The sequence below is a fragment of the Macaca fascicularis genome, chromosome 3, assembly GCF_037993035.2.
Source record: "Macaca fascicularis isolate 582-1 chromosome 3, T2T-MFA8v1.1".
Classification (NCBI taxonomy): Eukaryota; Metazoa; Chordata; class Mammalia; order Primates; family Cercopithecidae; genus Macaca; species Macaca fascicularis.
Window position 1 is genome coordinate 129138038 of NC_088377.1, and position 18233 is coordinate 129156270.

The 18233-nt window shown below is 37.0% G+C and overlaps 1 protein-coding gene across 44 annotated transcripts in view; it reads left to right on the top strand.

Annotated features, from left to right (window-relative positions):
• The window catches only part of KRIT1 (KRIT1 ankyrin repeat containing), a 46994-nt gene that overhangs the window by 14231 nt on the left and 14530 nt on the right, over positions 1-18233 (top strand). For 37 of the 44 annotated variants that reach the window (XM_065541028.1, XM_074035548.1, XM_074035539.1 and 34 more), the window contains 5 exons: positions 5647-5803; positions 6512-6619; positions 9409-9565; positions 10623-10774; positions 17842-18008. In XM_065541028.1, coding sequence (XP_065397100.1) covers positions 5647-5803; positions 6512-6619; positions 9409-9565; positions 10623-10774; positions 17842-18008 — 741 coding nt within the window. Of the gene's footprint in view, positions 1-2482; positions 2574-5646; positions 5804-6511; positions 6620-9408; positions 9566-10606; positions 10775-17841; positions 18009-18233 lie in introns of all 44 variants that reach the window. The other 7 variants (XR_012432688.1, XR_012432687.1, XR_012432690.1 and 4 more) reach the window with 2 other exon arrangements.

Here is an 18233-nt window from a genome sequence, read left to right on the forward strand (position 1 = left end):
CCTGCCACCACACTCCAGCCTGGGCGACAGAGCAAGACTACATCTTGGGAAAAAAAAAAAAAGGAATAAATACTGTAAAAATGTAAAGATTTTGATGTCTAAATCTAAAATTTATTAATCTGTAATATTTTCATTTGCAAATTTTTGTTACTTGAGTATGCCAAGGAAAAGAGTTTTATACTTACATAAATTAATTTTGCATCAGCTGGATAATCAACTTTCATGTAACAGGAGTAGTATGGGTCACCTTGCAATACTGTTAGTCAGATGCCTCATTTAATTGACGTGAATTCAAATAAAGAAGGATTTAACTATTCAGTAAGGAATTTAAATTTATCTTGGAAATATACTCTTGTTCACTAATTGGTACAAAGACTGAGGAGGGGACACTGGGCTCTTGACTGTGATACAGTGAAGAGGCTAGGGTTTAGTCCTATTTTTGTAAGGTTAGATAAGATATTTTACCTCACTTGGTCTCTTTTCTCATCTTTAAAGTGAGGATTTTAATTAGATTAGTGGTTCTCAAACTTTTGGGTCTCAGGATACTTTTTCACTCTTAACAGTTACAGGATTCCGAAGAGTTTTTGTTTATGTGGATTAAAGCCAGTGTTAAGATATTAGAAATAGAAACTGAAAAATATTTCGTGTGTGTTAAAAATAATACCTATATATGTTAACATAACACAATTTAATGAAAAAAACAAGAGTTTAAAGTTCAAGATTGGTAGCCAGACACATAAAAACCATTCCTTACTTTCTAGAATCATCGTTTTCCCGAAATATTTAAAATGGCTTTTACCCCATGTGGAGAACTTAACAGCCACTCAGTAAATGTCTCAATGACATTTCTATTCTCTCACTTCTTTATTCTTCCTGTACCCCTATGCCAGACCCTCTATTTTGAATCAAATCAGTGTCTTCTTTCTCTGATAGTACTTTCAGACTTCAGATCATTGTTAGTGCTTTCCAAACTATGATGATTTGGCTTCCTACAAATTATTTCATCCAATTTCTTTTGGAGCTTCCCTGTATATTAGCTATCTGTACTCTTTGTTTCATTCAGCCTTTTAGTCCTCCCCTTCCAAGCTATTCTAAATATTTCTACTCCTAAATACTTAAACTTTCACTGCTTTCTGTTTCTACTTTCATAATCCCTATACTCTTTTTTGCCCCCTATTTTCAAAGAAAATTTAATGCTTCAGAAATGTTCTTCTCCATCCCTGATAATCACTTTTTGTCCCCATCTCTCTTCTGTATCGTAGGGTATACATGTAAAAATTCTTCTTATTCCCCTTAAATTCACTTTTTTTTTCCACACCTACTTTCTTCTTGCCCTCAAACATGCATGATTCTCTTCCTTCTTGAAAGTTACCTTCACCTGAACCTACTTCTTTTAGCTACCATCCTGTTTCTTTCCTTCCTTTCACAGCCAGATTTCAAAGGTGAGTGGGCGACACACTCTGCTTTCTCTTTTTCACTCTTCATAAACCTTAACTTTTTCTGAGTTTTTTTTTTTTTTTTTTTTTTGAGACAGAGTCTTGCTGTGTCGCCCAGGCTGGAGTGCAGTGGCCGGATCTCAGCTCACTGCAAGCTCCGCCTCTCGGGTTCACGCCATTCTCCTGCCTCAGCCTCCCTAGTAGCTGGGACTACAGGTGCCCGCCACCTCGCCCGGCTAGTTTTTTGTATTTTTTAGTACAGACGGGGTTTCACCATGTTAGCCAGGATGGTCTCAATTTCCTGACCTCGTGATCCGCCTGTCTCGGCCTCCCAAAGTGCTGGGATTACAGGCTTGAGCCACCACGCCCGGCCCTTTTTCTGAGTTTTTGATCTCTTTCCTTGCTCTGCAGCATTTAATTCTTGCCCACTCTTCATTCTAAGAACAAATTGGAGTTGAAAGGGCATAATGAAGCTATAATGAAGGTCAGTACAAATGCAAGGTATTATTGCTATCTTATCATTGCTATTGAAACACTCACTGGCCTCCATTCTGTGATGCAAACCTGTGTCTTAGTAGTAGTACTACTAAGATTCAGAAAACTGGCTTCTAACTCTGGCTAGTCACCGTGAGACTTTGGGCAAGTTATTTAACTGCATCAAGCTCCATTTTTCTCATCTGTGCAATAAAAAAGTACCTCCACCTACTTTATAAATTTCTATGATTATATTAAATAATTATACAAGAAGGTAGCTGGGAAATTTTAAGGCGTCATACAAAATGTATGTTTGTATTATTTTTATTATTACTTCTCGAATTGCTCCCTCACTATCTTTTCCTGTCTTCCCTTTTAGATGTATTTCATTGTTCTAAGGTGATCATATTATTTGTTCTCAGAAAGATTTCATCCATTGTTTCAGACCATTTAATTCTTTCCAGTGAGATGATTTTACATATTCTCAGATAGATAGTCTAACCTTTTGCCTTCCACCTAAGTAGTTTCAAGTTGCCTACTAAACATTTCAGTCACTTATCTTTTGTATATAGGCACTTTGGAGAATATAAAGACACTGTCCCTACCCTCAAGGAGCTTCCAACCTAATAGAGAAGAGGTGTGGATAAACAAGGATGAAATTAGGTAAAATAAGTCGCAAAAAAAAGCAAAAATAAAATGCTAAAACGTAGTGGGAATATAGAGAGGATAGACTTTAAACTGTTTCAGAGGCATAATGGAATTTAACTGGAACAAAATCAGGAAGGGGGAAAGGATGTCTTAAGAATAGCAAAGAACATTGTGGCTTTGATTTGCATTTCTCTAATGATCAGTGATATTGAGCTTTTTTTCATATGTGTCTTGGCTGCATGTATGTCTTCTTTAGAAAAGTATCCATGTATTACCCACTTTTTAATGGCGTGGTTTTTTTCTTATGAATTTGTTAAGTTTCTTATAGATACTAGATATTAGACTTCTGTCAGATGCATAGTTTGCAAATATTGTCTCCCATTCTGTAGGTTGTCTGTTAACTCTGTTGATAGTTTCTTTTGCTGTGCAGAGCAGCTCTTTAGTTTAAGTACCATCTCACACCAGTCAGAATGGCTATGATTAAAAAGTCTTAAAAATAACAGATACTGGCAAGGTTGCCGAGAAAGGGAGCACTGTTGGTGGGAGTGTAAATTCGTTCAACTATTGTGGAAAGCAGTATGGCAATTCCTCAGAGAGCTAAAAACAGAATTTTCATTTGACTTAGCAATCCCATTACTGTGTATATACCTAGAAGAATATAAATCATTTTGCCATAAAGACACATGCACACACATGCAATATTCATTCCAGCACTATTCACAATAGCAAAGACATACAATCAACCTAAATGCCCGTGATAACAGAGTGGTTAAAGAAAATGTGGTACATACACACACACACACACACACACACACACACACACACACACACACACACACACACATATATATATATAAAATAGAATACTATGCAGCCAGAAAAAAGAACAAGATCATGTCTTTGCAAGACCATGGATGGAGCTGGAGGCCATTATTTTTAGCAAACTGACATAGGAACAGAAAATACCGCATGTTCCTACTTATACGTCGGAGCTAAATGATGAGAACTCATGAGCATAAAGAAGGGAACAGCAGACACTGGGACCTCCTTGAGGGTGGAAGCCAGGAGGAGGGAGAGGAGCTGAAAAAATAACTATTGGGTACTAGGCTTAGTACCTGGGTGGTGGAATAATCTGTATGACACACCCCCATGACACGAGTTTACCTGTATAACAAACCTGCACATGTACCCCAGAGTCTAAAATTTAAAAAAAAAAAAAAAAAAAAAAAAAAAGAATAGCAAAACCTGAGCAAAACAAATCACCTGAATAAGGTGTAGGATGAAAGTATCTTATTTGGAATATAGAAAAGGCATAGTATTTGTGAAGGGGAAGAAAGGAAAAACAGATGGAAAATCAGTTCTAAAGATGGGCTGTTTTCCCCTCAGATGTTCCATATCTAAAACCAAAACCAAGTTTCCTTTCCTCCTCCCACCTCACCCTCTTATTTCCACACGATAAATTAGTTTCTACCCTTGCTTCAGATTGCAGCCTTACGTAAGTCTTTGGCTATAACCAAGAGGTTGACTTACTCACTGTGTGCGTATGCTTTGTACTCTTTTGAGACCTTTGCTTACTCCTTTACTGTCTACCTAAAATATTTTACCTCTCTTCAACATCTCTTCAGTTCTTTCCTATTTAAAAATCCAGTTTAGGCCGGGCGTGGTGGCCCATGCCTGTAATCCCAGCACTTTGGGAGGCTGAGGCAGGTGGATTGTTTGAGCCCAGGAGTTAGAGGCCAGGCTGGGCAACATGGCGAAACCCTGTCTTCCCACCCCACCCACCAAGATGGAGTCTTGCTCTATCACCCAGGCTGGAGTGCAGTGGCGCAATCTCGGCTCACTGCAACCTCCACCTCCTGAGTTCAAATGATTCTCCTGCCTCAGCCTCCCAAGTAACTGGGATTACAGGCATCTGCTACCACACCTGGCTAATTTTTGTATTTTTATTAGAGACGGTTTCACCATGTTGGCCAGGCTGGTCTCGAACTCCTAGCCTTGTGATCCGCCCACCTCAGCCTCCCAAAATGTTGAGATCACAGGCGTGAGCCACCACATCTGGCCAAAACCCCATCTTTACTAAAAACACAAAAATTAGCTGGGCATGGTGGCGTGTGCCTGTAATCCCAGCTACTTGGGAGGCTGAGACACAAGAACCTCTTGAACCCAGGTGGCAGACATTACAGTGAGCTGAGATTGCACCACTGCAGTCCATCCTGGGCATAGAGTGAGACTCAGCCTCAAAAATAGTAAGATTCAGTTCAATTTGTTCTTCTATCAGAGCACTTCACAGGACCATCTAGACTGAATCATATCTCGTTTTCTGGGATTATATCTCTGGAGCTGGGATTACAGGCACGCGCCACAATGCCTGCCTAATTTTTGTATTTTTGGTAGAGACGGGGTTTCACCATGTTGGTCAGGCTGGTCTCAAACTCCTGACCTTGTGATCCACCTGCCTCTGCCTCCCAAAGTGCTGGGATTACAGGTGTGAGCCACTGCGCCCAGCCTCTGATATTTTTTAAAGCATTGACAAACAATACCATACTTAAATTTTACAGCATTATGTAACTTATCCATGTTTATGTTTTGCCTCAAATTACACTGTAAACCATTCAGGGTAGAGACCACATAGTTTATATATCTTTGTCTCTCTCACATTGTCTAATATAGCAACTATATATAGAATTACGTCTTTGGGCCTATTTTGTAGACAGCCAGGCCTAAGTGAAAAGCATTCTTACTAAGTTATTTTCTGTTTCTGAAACTATATTTGGCTAAAAATTTTATCTAACTTTTGTACTTCACATGGGATGTTTCTCTGTCATCTGCTCTATCTTGTATTTGAGGTTATATTTTCTTCCAGTTTATCAGAAATAGAAACAGTTTAATTAAACCAGAATAATTAATAAGAAACCCCTAATCATTGAAAACATTATGTCAGTATCTTAATAATCCTTTGCTCTCTGTCCTAGAAAATTCTTAGATTTTTTTGAGATATCATCTAAAATTTGGATTTTTAAAAACATTTCAGATGACTTTTTTAGGTAAGTTTTTTTTGTTGTTGTTTTTTGTTTGTTTTTTCATACAGGTATGGAAAGGTTGAGGCCACTCGCATATTGTTAGAGAAAGGAAAGTGCAATCCGAACCTTTTAAATGGACAACTTAGTTCTCCTCTTCATTTTGCTGCTGGAGGAGGACATGCTGAAATAGTACAGATTCTCCTAAACCATCCAGAAATTGATAGAGTAAGTTGTTTTCCAGGTTTTTAAAAGTAATATTCAAGCAGTGAATAACAAGTAATGACACTAAAATGTTCAATTGTATGCTTGAGAGTTCATCTGAAAAATAAAAATAAGTTCCATTACTTTATAGAATAAGTAACAGAATATATGAGTTGTGCTTTGTAGAATAAGTAATGGAATATATGAGTTGTGCTTTTGAACGTACTTTTTTTTTAGATTTTTTTAGATTTTTTAAATCTAAAATTTATGCCTAAATTTTACATTAACCATTTTTAGGCATTAAGTACATTTACATTATTGTACAACCATCACCACAGTCTGTTTTCAGAATGTATGTAGAATTTAACCTCTTTTCATTTTGTATTGTATTTCTCCAAAAACATCTTGAAAAAGGAAAAAGATTTTCCAGAATTTCATAAAAGAAATTCATAAAAAGTATATCATAAAGAGGAAAATAGTATTAACAAAACCTTTGTTATGTCTTTATCAGAACTTTTAAAAAATAGTAATCACATTGATTAGTGCTTTGAGTCTTTTATCTTGGCAACTCTTGTTTATTCTAAACATAATACATACTAAGTGTGGTTAATATTTACTTAGTACTTGACAAGAGTCTCTTTTTTATGAAACTTTGATTAATTGGATGACATTTTCCTTTAGAATACCATAATATGTAATGCCTTTTTGTCCCCTCCCCATCCACATTTCTAGCATATAACAGACCAGCAAGGAAGATCTCCATTAAATATTTGTGAAGAAAACAAACAAAATAACTGGGAAGAAGCTGCAAAATTGTTGAAGGAAGCCATTAACAAGCCAGTAAGAATTATCTTCATAGTTAGAACCAAGCATAGTATTTAAATTAATAAGATTTAAATTTGAGGATCTGTGGCAAGAGTGGAAAGACAAACGATTAGATGGCGTCTTTACTGCTATAAAACCTCATTGTGGTGCGGGCATGGTGGCTCACGCCTGTAATCCCAGCACTTTGGGAGGCTGAGGCAGGTGGATCACAAGGTCAAGAGATTAAGACCATCCTGGCCAACGTGGTAAAACCCCATCTCTATGAAAAATACAAAAATCAGCTGGGCATGGTGGCATGCGTCTGTAGTCCCAGCTACTCAGAAGGCTGAGACAGGAGAATTGCTTGAACCCAGGAGGCAGAGGTTGCAGTGAGCCAAGATTGTGCCACTGCACTCCAGCCTGGGCAACAGAGCAAGACTCCGTCTCAAACAAACAAACAAAAAAAGTTCATTGTAGACTGGATAGGTATCACATTTGTTATTATCCCTAACATTTGGATGTTTATTCTTGCATAACAAAATAAGACTTGCAAAAATAAGTAAATAAAACTTTCAGAACTCTTAAATTTTTCATATAATTTCATCACTTGATATGTTGATTACGTTTTTTTTTTTTTTTTTTTTTTTTTTGAGATGGAGTCACCCAGACTGGAATGCAATGGCGTGATTTTGGCTCCCTGCAACCTTTACTTCCTGGGTTCAAGCAGTTCTCCTCAGCCTCCCAAGTAGCTGGGACTACAGGCGCCTGCCACTACGCCTGGCTAATTTTTTGTAATTTTAGTAGAGATGGGGTTTCACTATGTTAGCCAGGATGGTCTCGATCACCTGATCTCGTGATCTGCCTGCCTCGGCCTCCCAAAGTGCTGGGATTACAGATGTGAGCCACCACGCCTGGCCTGATTACACATAATTTTAATCTATTCATTGATGTATATCCCTCTACTTAGGCCTTTTAAGCAACGTTTTGTATTTTTAAATATAAGTGTTGCACATCATTCATTCATTTAGTCTCAGCAAGTTAGTTTATATATAACAGACTCATTTTCCTCCTCATAAAAGTAAAATAGGTGTTTCCAAGCTTTTTTATTCTGCTAACTCAACCTGGCCTTTCCATCTAATTACAACTGGAAATAAACTCATAAATCGAATGCTAGCACATATAGCTATTAAAATAATAATTGTATTTAGAGGCATAAAGCTTAATTTGTAATTGTAGTGACATTAAAATACAGAAGGTTAACAATGAGAAGAAACTCAATTATGCCTAAGAGTTATAATGATTATAAAAATCATTAATTTAATTATTTTTATTTTTATGAGACAGGGTCTCACTATGTTGCCCAGGCTGGAGTACAGTGGCTATTCACAGACAATCATAATGCACTGCAACCTCAACCTTCTAGGCTTGGGCAGTCCTCCCATCTTGGCCTCTTGAGTAGCTGGGACTGCAGACATGTGCCACCACTCCTGGCTATCATTAGTTTAAAAACTGTTTGAAATAAAAAGATTTATACCAACAAAGGATAAAGGGTTTATACTAACAGATATAACCCATTTACCTAAGCCTCTCCAGGCATTAACCAACAACTATACAATAAGTATTTGTTGAGTATCTCTGTGGATTTAACATGACAAAATGCTGAAAATTATAAGGAATATATGGTCTCTGCCTTTAATGTTACACGCATACCGCACACTTACGCATTTTGTCAAAACACTTACTCCAAGAGCATAAGACAGAGTCAAGGAAATAGACAAGCAGTACAGGTACCCTTATGTTATACTTCATTGCAATTTATTTTCTAACTATGTAGTTTTAACTCATTTTTATCCCTGATATAGTCTTTATATTGTGAATGAATAAGGTAGGAGAGTTGAAGTTCTTTTATCCAAAGTGCACTGACCTGAAAGTTATTTGGGGACATCAGTTACTTCCTATAACAATAAAAATCCATTGAGAAAGCTACTACTCTGTGCAGTTTTCTAAACTGGGGAAAGGAAACTGGCTCAAAGTTCATTGATAACTTTTACCTGCAAAGTGTTCCATCACAAATTCCTCTTAGGACAAGTTATTGGTGGTATACATTTCTTTTGTATTATTTGTGACCCACTAGACTCATGAAGTACTCAGCTAACACTAAATTCAGTAACCAAGTTTGTGTCTCTTGTATGATATTTACATTGTACATTAAAGGTGCTAAAACATCCTGTCAAAAGAATTTGACTTTGAGTATTTTTTTAAGTCATTCTCCTTAGTTTCCCAAACTTATTTCTGGAACATCCATAAGAAAATATTTTAGAAAATACAACTAATGGAAGTAAAATGTTTTGTTTTTTGTTTTTTGAGATGGAGTCTCGCTCTGTTGCCCAGGCTGGAGTGCAGTGGCACGATCTCAGCTCACTGCAAGCTCCGCCTCCTGGGGTTCACGCCATTCTCCCGCCTCAGCCTTCTGAGTAGCTGGGACTACAGGCATCCACCACCATGCACGGCTGATTTTGTGTGTGTGTGTGTGTTTTTAGTAGAGACGGGATTTCACTGTATTAGCCAAGATGGTCTCTATCTCCTGACCTCATGATCCACCCGCCTCGGCCTCCCAAAGTGCTGGGATTACAGGCGTGAGCCACCGTGCCTGGCCAGTAAAATGTTTTTAAAATATCACCAACAGATTCTCACTTGTAACAGTGTTTCTGATATTTTTCATGTTAGAAATCTATAATAAAGCACATGAAGTTGAAGGAAAGTATCTTGTTAGATTGTGATGTATAATTTTTTAAGCTGCTTATGTAAGTTATCATTTCTTGTAGTATGAAAAAGTTCGAATATACAGAATGGATGGGTCATATCGTTCTGTTGAATTGAAGCATGGAAATAATACCACAGTGCAGCAGATAATGGAAGGAATGCGTCTCTCTCAAGAAACTCAGCAATATTTCACTATATGGATTTGTTCAGAAAACCTCAGTAAGAAAGTTTTTGTTATGTTTTAGTAAACCTCATTATTCCTTTTTGGGAGTGGGTTGGTAAAAAATATAACTTCTTTTTATTCTTGACTCTTAAATTTTGAATAAATACAATGTTCTTCTCTTTTATATAAATATAGAGGTAAGTCCCTGCCCACCCCCTTCCCTGCTTCATTCAAAGCATTTTTTAATAATTAAAAAAGAAAACTTTTCTTCTATGGCAATAGCATTTGATTTGAATGCCGTTAAATGTTGTGCTCATGCAACTTGCCTTTATTCTTTGTGCTCGTTTTGAAATAATACAAATGTTCTTTTTTTTTTTTTTTTTTTTTTTTTTTTTTGAGATGGAGTCTCGCTCTGTCGCCCAGACTGGAGTGCAGTGGCGCGATCTCGGCTCACTGCAAGCTCCGCCTCCCGGGTTCACGCCATTCTCCTGCCTCAGCCTCCCGAGTAGCTGGGACTACAGGCACCCGCCACCACTCCCGGCTAATTTCTTTTTGTATTTTTAGTAGAGACGGGGTTTCACCGTGTTAGCCAGGATGGTCTCGATCTCCTGACCTCGTGATCCGCCCGCCTCGGCCTCCCAAAGTGCTGGGATTACAGGCTTGAGCCACCGCGCCCGGCATGAGTTTTCTATTTAAAATCAACCTTTTTATTTAAAATCAACCTAATGACACTATATATTTGTTCTTCAAAGTATTACACATACATACAGAATTTAATTGATGGATATGATTGGATATTTAATGGCTTAGTTGTATCTTTTTAACTAGGAATTCTACTTATGTCATAATTAAATAGGCTATAATGGAATTAAGGATTTCATATACGTTTGATAAATTTTATGTAAGAATTATTTTTAATAATTCTTATGTTCTTGATAATAAGCAGTTAACCACAAATTGGGTAGTAATATTGATTAAAATGTTAATTTTAGATTTAAATTTAATTTATGAGTATTCAGTACAGAAGTGCAGATAGTTTAATACAGAGTTTCTATGCATTGATATAATTGAGTTTTTTACATTATCATTTATAAAAGGAAAGATGTTTTTCAGGCCTTCAACTCAAACCATATCATAAACCCTTGCAACATGTTCGTGACTGGCCAGAAATACTTGCTGAATTGACTAATCTGGATCCTCAAAGGGAAACATCTCAGCTTTTTCTAAGAAGAGATGTGAGACTTCCTTTGGAGGTTGAAAAACAGGTTTGCTTGAAATCTTATGTACAGTTATTTAAATGCACAAAATCTATTGAGTTTCTATTGTAAGTACTAGAGGCAGAAATTGTGCTTACATCCTTATATCGACCCTTACATCCTTATATCGATCCTTACGTCCCTGTAATAATTGGTGGAATTTCGGTTGATCTACTTACAAAGCCCTTGGTTGGGATTTTTCATTTCCACTCCCATTGTCTTAAGAATACAAAAGAAATAGGGAGGCTATCCTAAAGAAAATTAGCAATCAGATGTGGAGCCAAATTATACTGGAAAAAAATTGTTTAGACTAGTTAGGAAGTACACTGTCAAGGATAAACTTAATAAAGGGTTAATCAGTTGTATACATTTTGAAGGAAGAAAGAGAAACACTGGTGTGGGAGAGAACAGAAAAAACATCCTGGTATACTTGCAAAGGGAACAATGCGAAAGTCATTCTTAACAGTCCATAAGTGGCTCATTTTTTTTTTTCTTTTTTTTTTTTGAGACTGAGTCTTGCTCTGTCTCCCAGGCTGGAGTGGCACAATCTCAGCTCTCTACAATCTCCACCTCCCAGGTTTAAGCAGTTCTCGTGCCTCAACCTCCCCCAAGTAGTTAGGATTATAGACGTGTGCCACCACACCCAGCTAACTTTTTTTGTATTTTTAGCAGAGACAGGGTTTTGCCATGTTGGCCAGGCTGGTCTTGAACCCTTGGCTTCAAGTGATCTGCCAACCTTGGCCTCCCAAAGTGCTGGAATTACAAGCGTGAGCCACCGTGCCTAGCCTAAGTAGCTCATCTTAACTCAAACAGGGAACTCTGTACATAGTAAAAAATGAGAATAGTATTTACATTTGATAAAAAGAAGTCTGTCCAGACAAGTATATTTCTATTTGAACTACTGTGGATTTTAGAGAGGAAGAAGTGACATAATGCCACAAGAAGGATGAATGGGCCAGGCACAGTGACTCATGCCGGTAATCCCAGCACTTTGGGAAGCCAAGGCGGGTGGATCACGAGGTCAGGAATTTAAGACTTGCCTGGCCAAGATGGTGAAACCCCGTCTCTACTAAAAATACAAAAATTAGCCAGGCATGGTGGTGGCCACCTGTAAACTTAGCTACTTGGGAGGCCGAGGCAGAGAATTGCTTGAACCTGGGAGGCGGAGGTTGCAGTGAGCCGAGATCGTGCTACCGCACTCCAGCCTGGATGACAGAACGAGACTCCATCTCAGAAAAAAAAAAAAAAAAAAAAGGAAGGATGAATGGACAAGGGAGAGATTGATTATAACAGCTTAAATTAGGCATGATAATCTAAATATGGTGAAATTGTTTCATGGTCTTACAGTGTTAGTGAAGAAAAAAATAGAATACATTTCTCAATTCTTTATTCTCAGGGAATATTAAACAAACACAGTTAAACAAATTTTAGCACAAGAAAATTTCAACAGCCATGTCCAAACTTGTTTAACATTTTATACATAACTATGTATATTGCTGCTTTTATATTATCAAGCCAAAGATAGAATTGATCCTTTCAGCCAGATACACTAGGAGTCACGTAAAAATTGCTATGAAATTTACCAAAAACTAAGGGCTTCATTATTTGTTAAAAATGTGTTAGAATCATATTAATAGAATGAAAGAGAAGGAAGAAAACACGAGATCCAGAAAGGCATATGACAAAATCCAACACCCTTTCATGATTTAAAAAACTCTCAGAAAACTAGGAATTCAAGCGAACTTCTCAGCATGATAAAGGGTGTTCACAAAAAACCCACAGCTAACATCATATTCAACGGTAAAAGACTGAAAACTGTCCTCCTAAGATAAGGTACAAAATTAAGATACCCACTTTCACCAATAATCAGGACCTTAGTTTTTGGCAAATGACGTATACATAGGAATTCCCAAAGAATCCACAAGAACACTAGAGCTAATAAATTAATTCAACGAAGTTTCAAGATATAAGCTCAACACACAAAATCTGTTGTCTATACACCAGCAAAGAATAATACAAGAAAGAGATTAAGAAGTCCATTAAAGTAGCATCTAAAAATATAATACCCAGGAATAAATTTAACAGAAGAAGTTCAAGACTTGTACACTAAAACTAAAACATTGCTGAAAAATAAGACCTAATAACTGGAAAGACATCTCTGTGTTCAATGATAGGAATAGTTAGTGTCATTAAGATGTCACTACTAGCAAAGTGATCTACAGATTTAATGCAATCCCTAACAATATTCCAATAGCCTTTTTTGTTAAAGTGGAACAGACAGTCCTCAAATCCACATTAATTGCAAGCGGCCTCAATAGCCAAAGCAATCTTGAATAAAGCAGAATCAAGTTGAGAGACTGACATTACTCAATTTCAAAGCACAGCACAAAGCTAAGTAATCAAAAGCATTGTGGTATTCTAGCATAAGGATAAACATACAGACCAATGGAACAGAATTGAGTTTTCAGAAATAAACCCATACATGTACAGCCAGTAGATTTTTGACAAGGCTGCCAGGTTCATCTAATGGAGAAAGAATAGTCTCTTCAACAGATGGTGCTAGTATAACTGTAAGTTCACATTGCAAAAGCAGGAAATTGGACCCCAACCTCATGCCATATAAAAAGTTAAAATGGCTGGGCGTGGTAGCTCACAACTGTAATCCCAGCACTTTGGGAGGCCGAGGCGGATGGATCACTTGAGGACAGGAGTTCTAGACCAGCCTGGCCAACATGGCAAAACCCCATCTCTACTAAAAATACAAAAAATTAGCCAGCTGTAGTGGTACACCTTTGTAGTTGCAGCTACTCAGGAGGTTGAGGCACGAGAATTGCATGAACCCGGGAGGCGGAGGTTGCAGTGAGCCAAGATCGTGCCACTGTACTCCAGCCTGGGTGACAAAGTGAGACTCTGTCTCAAATACGATAATAATAAAATGCATCAGTGACCTAAATATAAGTGCTAAAACCATTAAACTCATAGAAGAAAACATAGGGATAAATCTTCATGACCTTGGGATTAGGCAGTGGAGTCAGATATGACAACAAAAGCATGAACAACAAAAGAAATATTGGGTAAGTTAAACTTCATCAAAATCAGAAACTTTTGTGCATTAAAGGACATTAAGAAAGTGAAAAGCAACAGAATGGGAGAAAATATTAGGAAATCATAGATAAGGGTTTACTATCCAGAATATACAAAGAACTCCTACAACTCAACAATAAAAAGGCCAACAACCCGATTAAAAATGGTCAGGGTTCGGTGCAGTAGCTCACTCCTGTAATCCTAGCACTTTGGGAGGCTGAGATGGGAGGATCATGGGAGCCCAGGAATTTGAGACCTGCCTGGGCAACATAGTGAGACTTCATCTCTATAAAAAACTTAAAAAATAAGCCAGGCATGATGGCACACACCTGTAGTACCAGCTACTCAGGAGACAGAGGTGGGAGGGTCGCTTGAGTCTGGGAGGGAGTGGTTACAATGGGCCAATGTCGCATGACTGCACACTAGCCTGGGTAATAGAGCAAGACTGTCTCAAAAAAAAAAAAAAGTAGGCCAGGTGTGCTGATTCACTTCCGTAATCCCAGTGCTTTGGAAGGATGAGGTGGGAGGCTCACTTGAGGCCAGGAATTTGAGACCAGCCTGGCTGCATAGTGAGACCCTGTCTCTACAAAAAAGTTTCTTTTTTTGTTTGTTTTAAATAGCCTGGCATGGTGGCACACACCTGTAGTCCTAGCTACTCGAGAGTGAGACGGGAGGATCACTTGAACCCAGGAGTTCAGGGTTACAGTTAGTTATGATCATCCACTGCACTCTAGGCTGGATGAAAGAGCAAGACCCTGTCTGTAAATAAAATAGGTCGAAGGACTTGAATATATAAATAGCGAACAAGCACATGAAAAGATGTTCAACATCATTAGTTATTAGGGAAAAGCAAATTAAAACCTCAATGAGAAACCACACCCACTAGGATGACTATAAAAAACAAAACAGAAAATAATGAGTTGGTAAAAATGTAGAGAAATTGGAACCCTGGTACATTGTAGGTGGGAATGTAAAATTGTGCAGCCACTGTGGAAAACAGTGGTTCTTCAAAAATCTAAAACTGGAATTACCATATGATCCAGCAATTCCACTCCTAGATATATGCCTGAAATAATTGAAAACAAGAATTCAAACATATTTTTATGTCACTGCAGCATTATTCATAATAACCAAAAAGGTAGAGGCACCCTAAGTGTCCATTAACAGATGAGTGGACAAACAAAATGTGGTCTATACGTACAAATAGAGTAATTAAGGAATGAAGTTGTGATATATGTGACAACATGAGTGAACCTTGAAAACATACTGAATAAGCCAGACACAAAAGAACAAATATTTAATTCTACTTTAGTAATCTAGAATAGGCAAAGGCATAAAGGGGAAAAATAGATTGGAGGTTATCAGAGGTGCTGGGCTGGGGGAGGGGAGGGAAGTTCTTACCAGTTAACAGACTTTCTCTTTGGGGTGATATAAACTACATGGAACTAGATAGTAGTGATGGTAGCACAATGTTGTGAACATAATTAATGCCACTGAATCTCACACTTAAAAATGGTTCAAATGACAAATGTTATATCTGTTTTACCCTATAACTTAAAAAAAGGTATGATATCTATAAAATCTGCACATAATCTAAGTATACTCAGTCTGCCTTCTCATCCCAAGTAATATTTTAATAGTTCACTGGTAGAGAAAAGGAGCACTAATGATAATACTTGGATGATAAATAAATTGCATAATTTTAAAATAAAGGAGACTCAAGTAAAAAGGAAGCAAGGTTTAGTAAGTTCTTATGGTAAACCAGAATGTCATGATAATCTGGTAAAGCAGTTGTATTCTTTCACTTATTATATAATTAAGAAATTCCTGTTTGTACCATCTGAAAAACAGAATTACACATATTGTTTAGCATCATCCTTTTAGGATGAAAACATCCTGATTTCATTAGAAATGAAAAAAATGGAGACTAAAACTCCTTGAACATGGTATTGGGAATTGTAACTGTTATTATCTACTCATATTCTTCAAATATACGATGTCAGTTTTTATTAGAAAACATGCTTTCATTCAGTCTTTTTCCATTTTATTTTGAGAAATTTGAAAAGCCATAGGCATATTAAAAAGTAATACAGTTTACACCATTTACCATTCGTTAGATCACTAGTTGTTAACAATTTGCTTTACTGTATTTACTTTCTTTGTGAATAATTTTAAAGTGAGTTGCAGGTGTCATTCCTACATATTTTGGCATGCATCTTCTAAGAATAAGGACATCTCTACCTATCACAATAACATTTCCAACCTAATAAAATTAATAATTCCATAATTACATAATATCTGATTCAAATTCAGATTTTTCCCAGTTGTTCCAAAATACTTTTATACCTCCCCGCCCCAGGATCTAGTCAAGGCTCATGCTTTATATTTGGATGTCTCTTTAGTCTCTTTTAATCTAAAACAATCCCCTTCATTTTTTTCCCATGAAATGTTTTTTTACTATTGCATACAGTGTTTTGAGATAGAAAAATAGTATTATTTCAGGTAATGTTGTAAAAATAATTTTTTTTTTTTATTTTTTTAGACAGAGTCTCTCTCTGTCACCCAGGCTGGAGTGCAGTGGCGCAATTTCGGCTCACTGCAAGCACTGCCTCCCAGGTTCACACCATTCTCCTGCCTCAGCCTCCCCAGTAGCTGGGACTACAGGTGCCCACCACCACGCCTGGCTAATTTTTTGTATTTTTAGTAGAGACGGGGTTTCACCGTGTTAGCCAGGATGGTCTCAATCTCCTGGCCTCATGATCCGCCCGCCTCAGCCTCCCGAAGTGCTAGGATTGCAGGCATGAGCCACTGCGCCTGGCCGCAAAAATCATTTTTATTCAAGCTTGGGATCATTGTGAATTGTATTTGGAAATACTTTAAGTATTTATTCAGAAACTTTATAACTGGTGACTGTGTACAAGTAGGAATGCATTCTGTAGGCCAGGAGTTCTCAATCTTTATTAATCTTATTGGATAAACTTTAAAGTTTTTAAAATTAAAAAAAAAAAAAAAAAGATCTAGGCTAGGCACAGTGGCTAACACCTGTAATCCCAACACTTTGGGAGGCTAGGGTGAGAGCATTGCTTGAGCCCAGCCTAGGCAACATGGCAAGACCTTCTGTCTTCAAAAAATTTAAAAATTAGCCAGGTGTGGTGGTGCACACCTCTTGTCCCAGCTACTCGGGAGGCTGAGGCAGGTAGATAGCTTGAGCCCAGGAGGTCGAGGCTGCAGTAGGCCATGTTCACGCCACTGCACTCCAGCGTGGCTGGCAGAGCAAGACCCTATCTCAAAAAACAAAACAAACATTTACTCTTCTTGAATATTATTAATATTTGAAAGTACATAGTCTTTTTAGTCAAAATTTAAAATGTCTTACAACAGACTTTTTAAAAATGCATTTGTCCTTTGGAAATTAAGATACTTCCTTTTATCTTCTTTGAAGTCCACTGCTGTATTGTTTGAAGCACAGTTAATAGAAAAATGTTTCAGTAATACAAAAATTTAGGTAAAATTTTGCTAAAAATTATCCATATTTATAAACTGATGATATTCTTAGACAACCAAGTTAGCAAACTATAGCTTATAGCCATATTTTGTCAGTTTTTGTATACCTCACAAGCTAATTTTTTTTGTTTTTTGATTGTTAAAAAAATCAAAAGAACAGTATTTCCTATCATGCGAAATTGTTTGAAATTCGTATTTCAGTGTTCCTACATAAAGTTTTATTAGAACACTGCTATACCCATTTGTTGATGTATCACCTGTGGCTTTCTTTGTGCTACAGTGCCAGAGTTGATTAGTTGCAACAGCAATTATATAGCTTCCAAAGCTTAAAATACTACTCCCTGGGCCTTAACAAAAAAATGTTTGCCAACCTTTGCTTAACAGCTCATTTATATACAAATGTGTAGTTTTTGCTTTTGCCATATTAAATTGTTCATTTGTAAAAAGAAATTGTAGCCTATAACCAAATTATACTTTTTTCTCTTAAGATTGAAGACCCGCTAGCTATTCTTATTCTCTTTGATGAAGCTAGATATAATTTATTGAAGGGCTTTTATACAGCTCCTGATGCTAAGTTGATAACATTGGCAAGTCTGCTTTTGCAAATAGTCTATGGAAATTATGAGAGTAAAAAACACAAGCAAGGTTTCCTAAAGTAAGTAATATTATGCATGGTCTTGTGCTATGGTCAAGATTCTGTTTAACCAAGAAAGTTTAAAAATGTTATTAGAAAATATTTATATGTTACATTGGTTTGGAATTAAATAAGATAAGATGTAGAATGAGAAAAGAAAACATTATAGTAAAGCATTCTTAAAGTTACATTCTCCAAATGTACTTTTCTTATATTTGACTATAGTTTGATACACTTTATATTTTA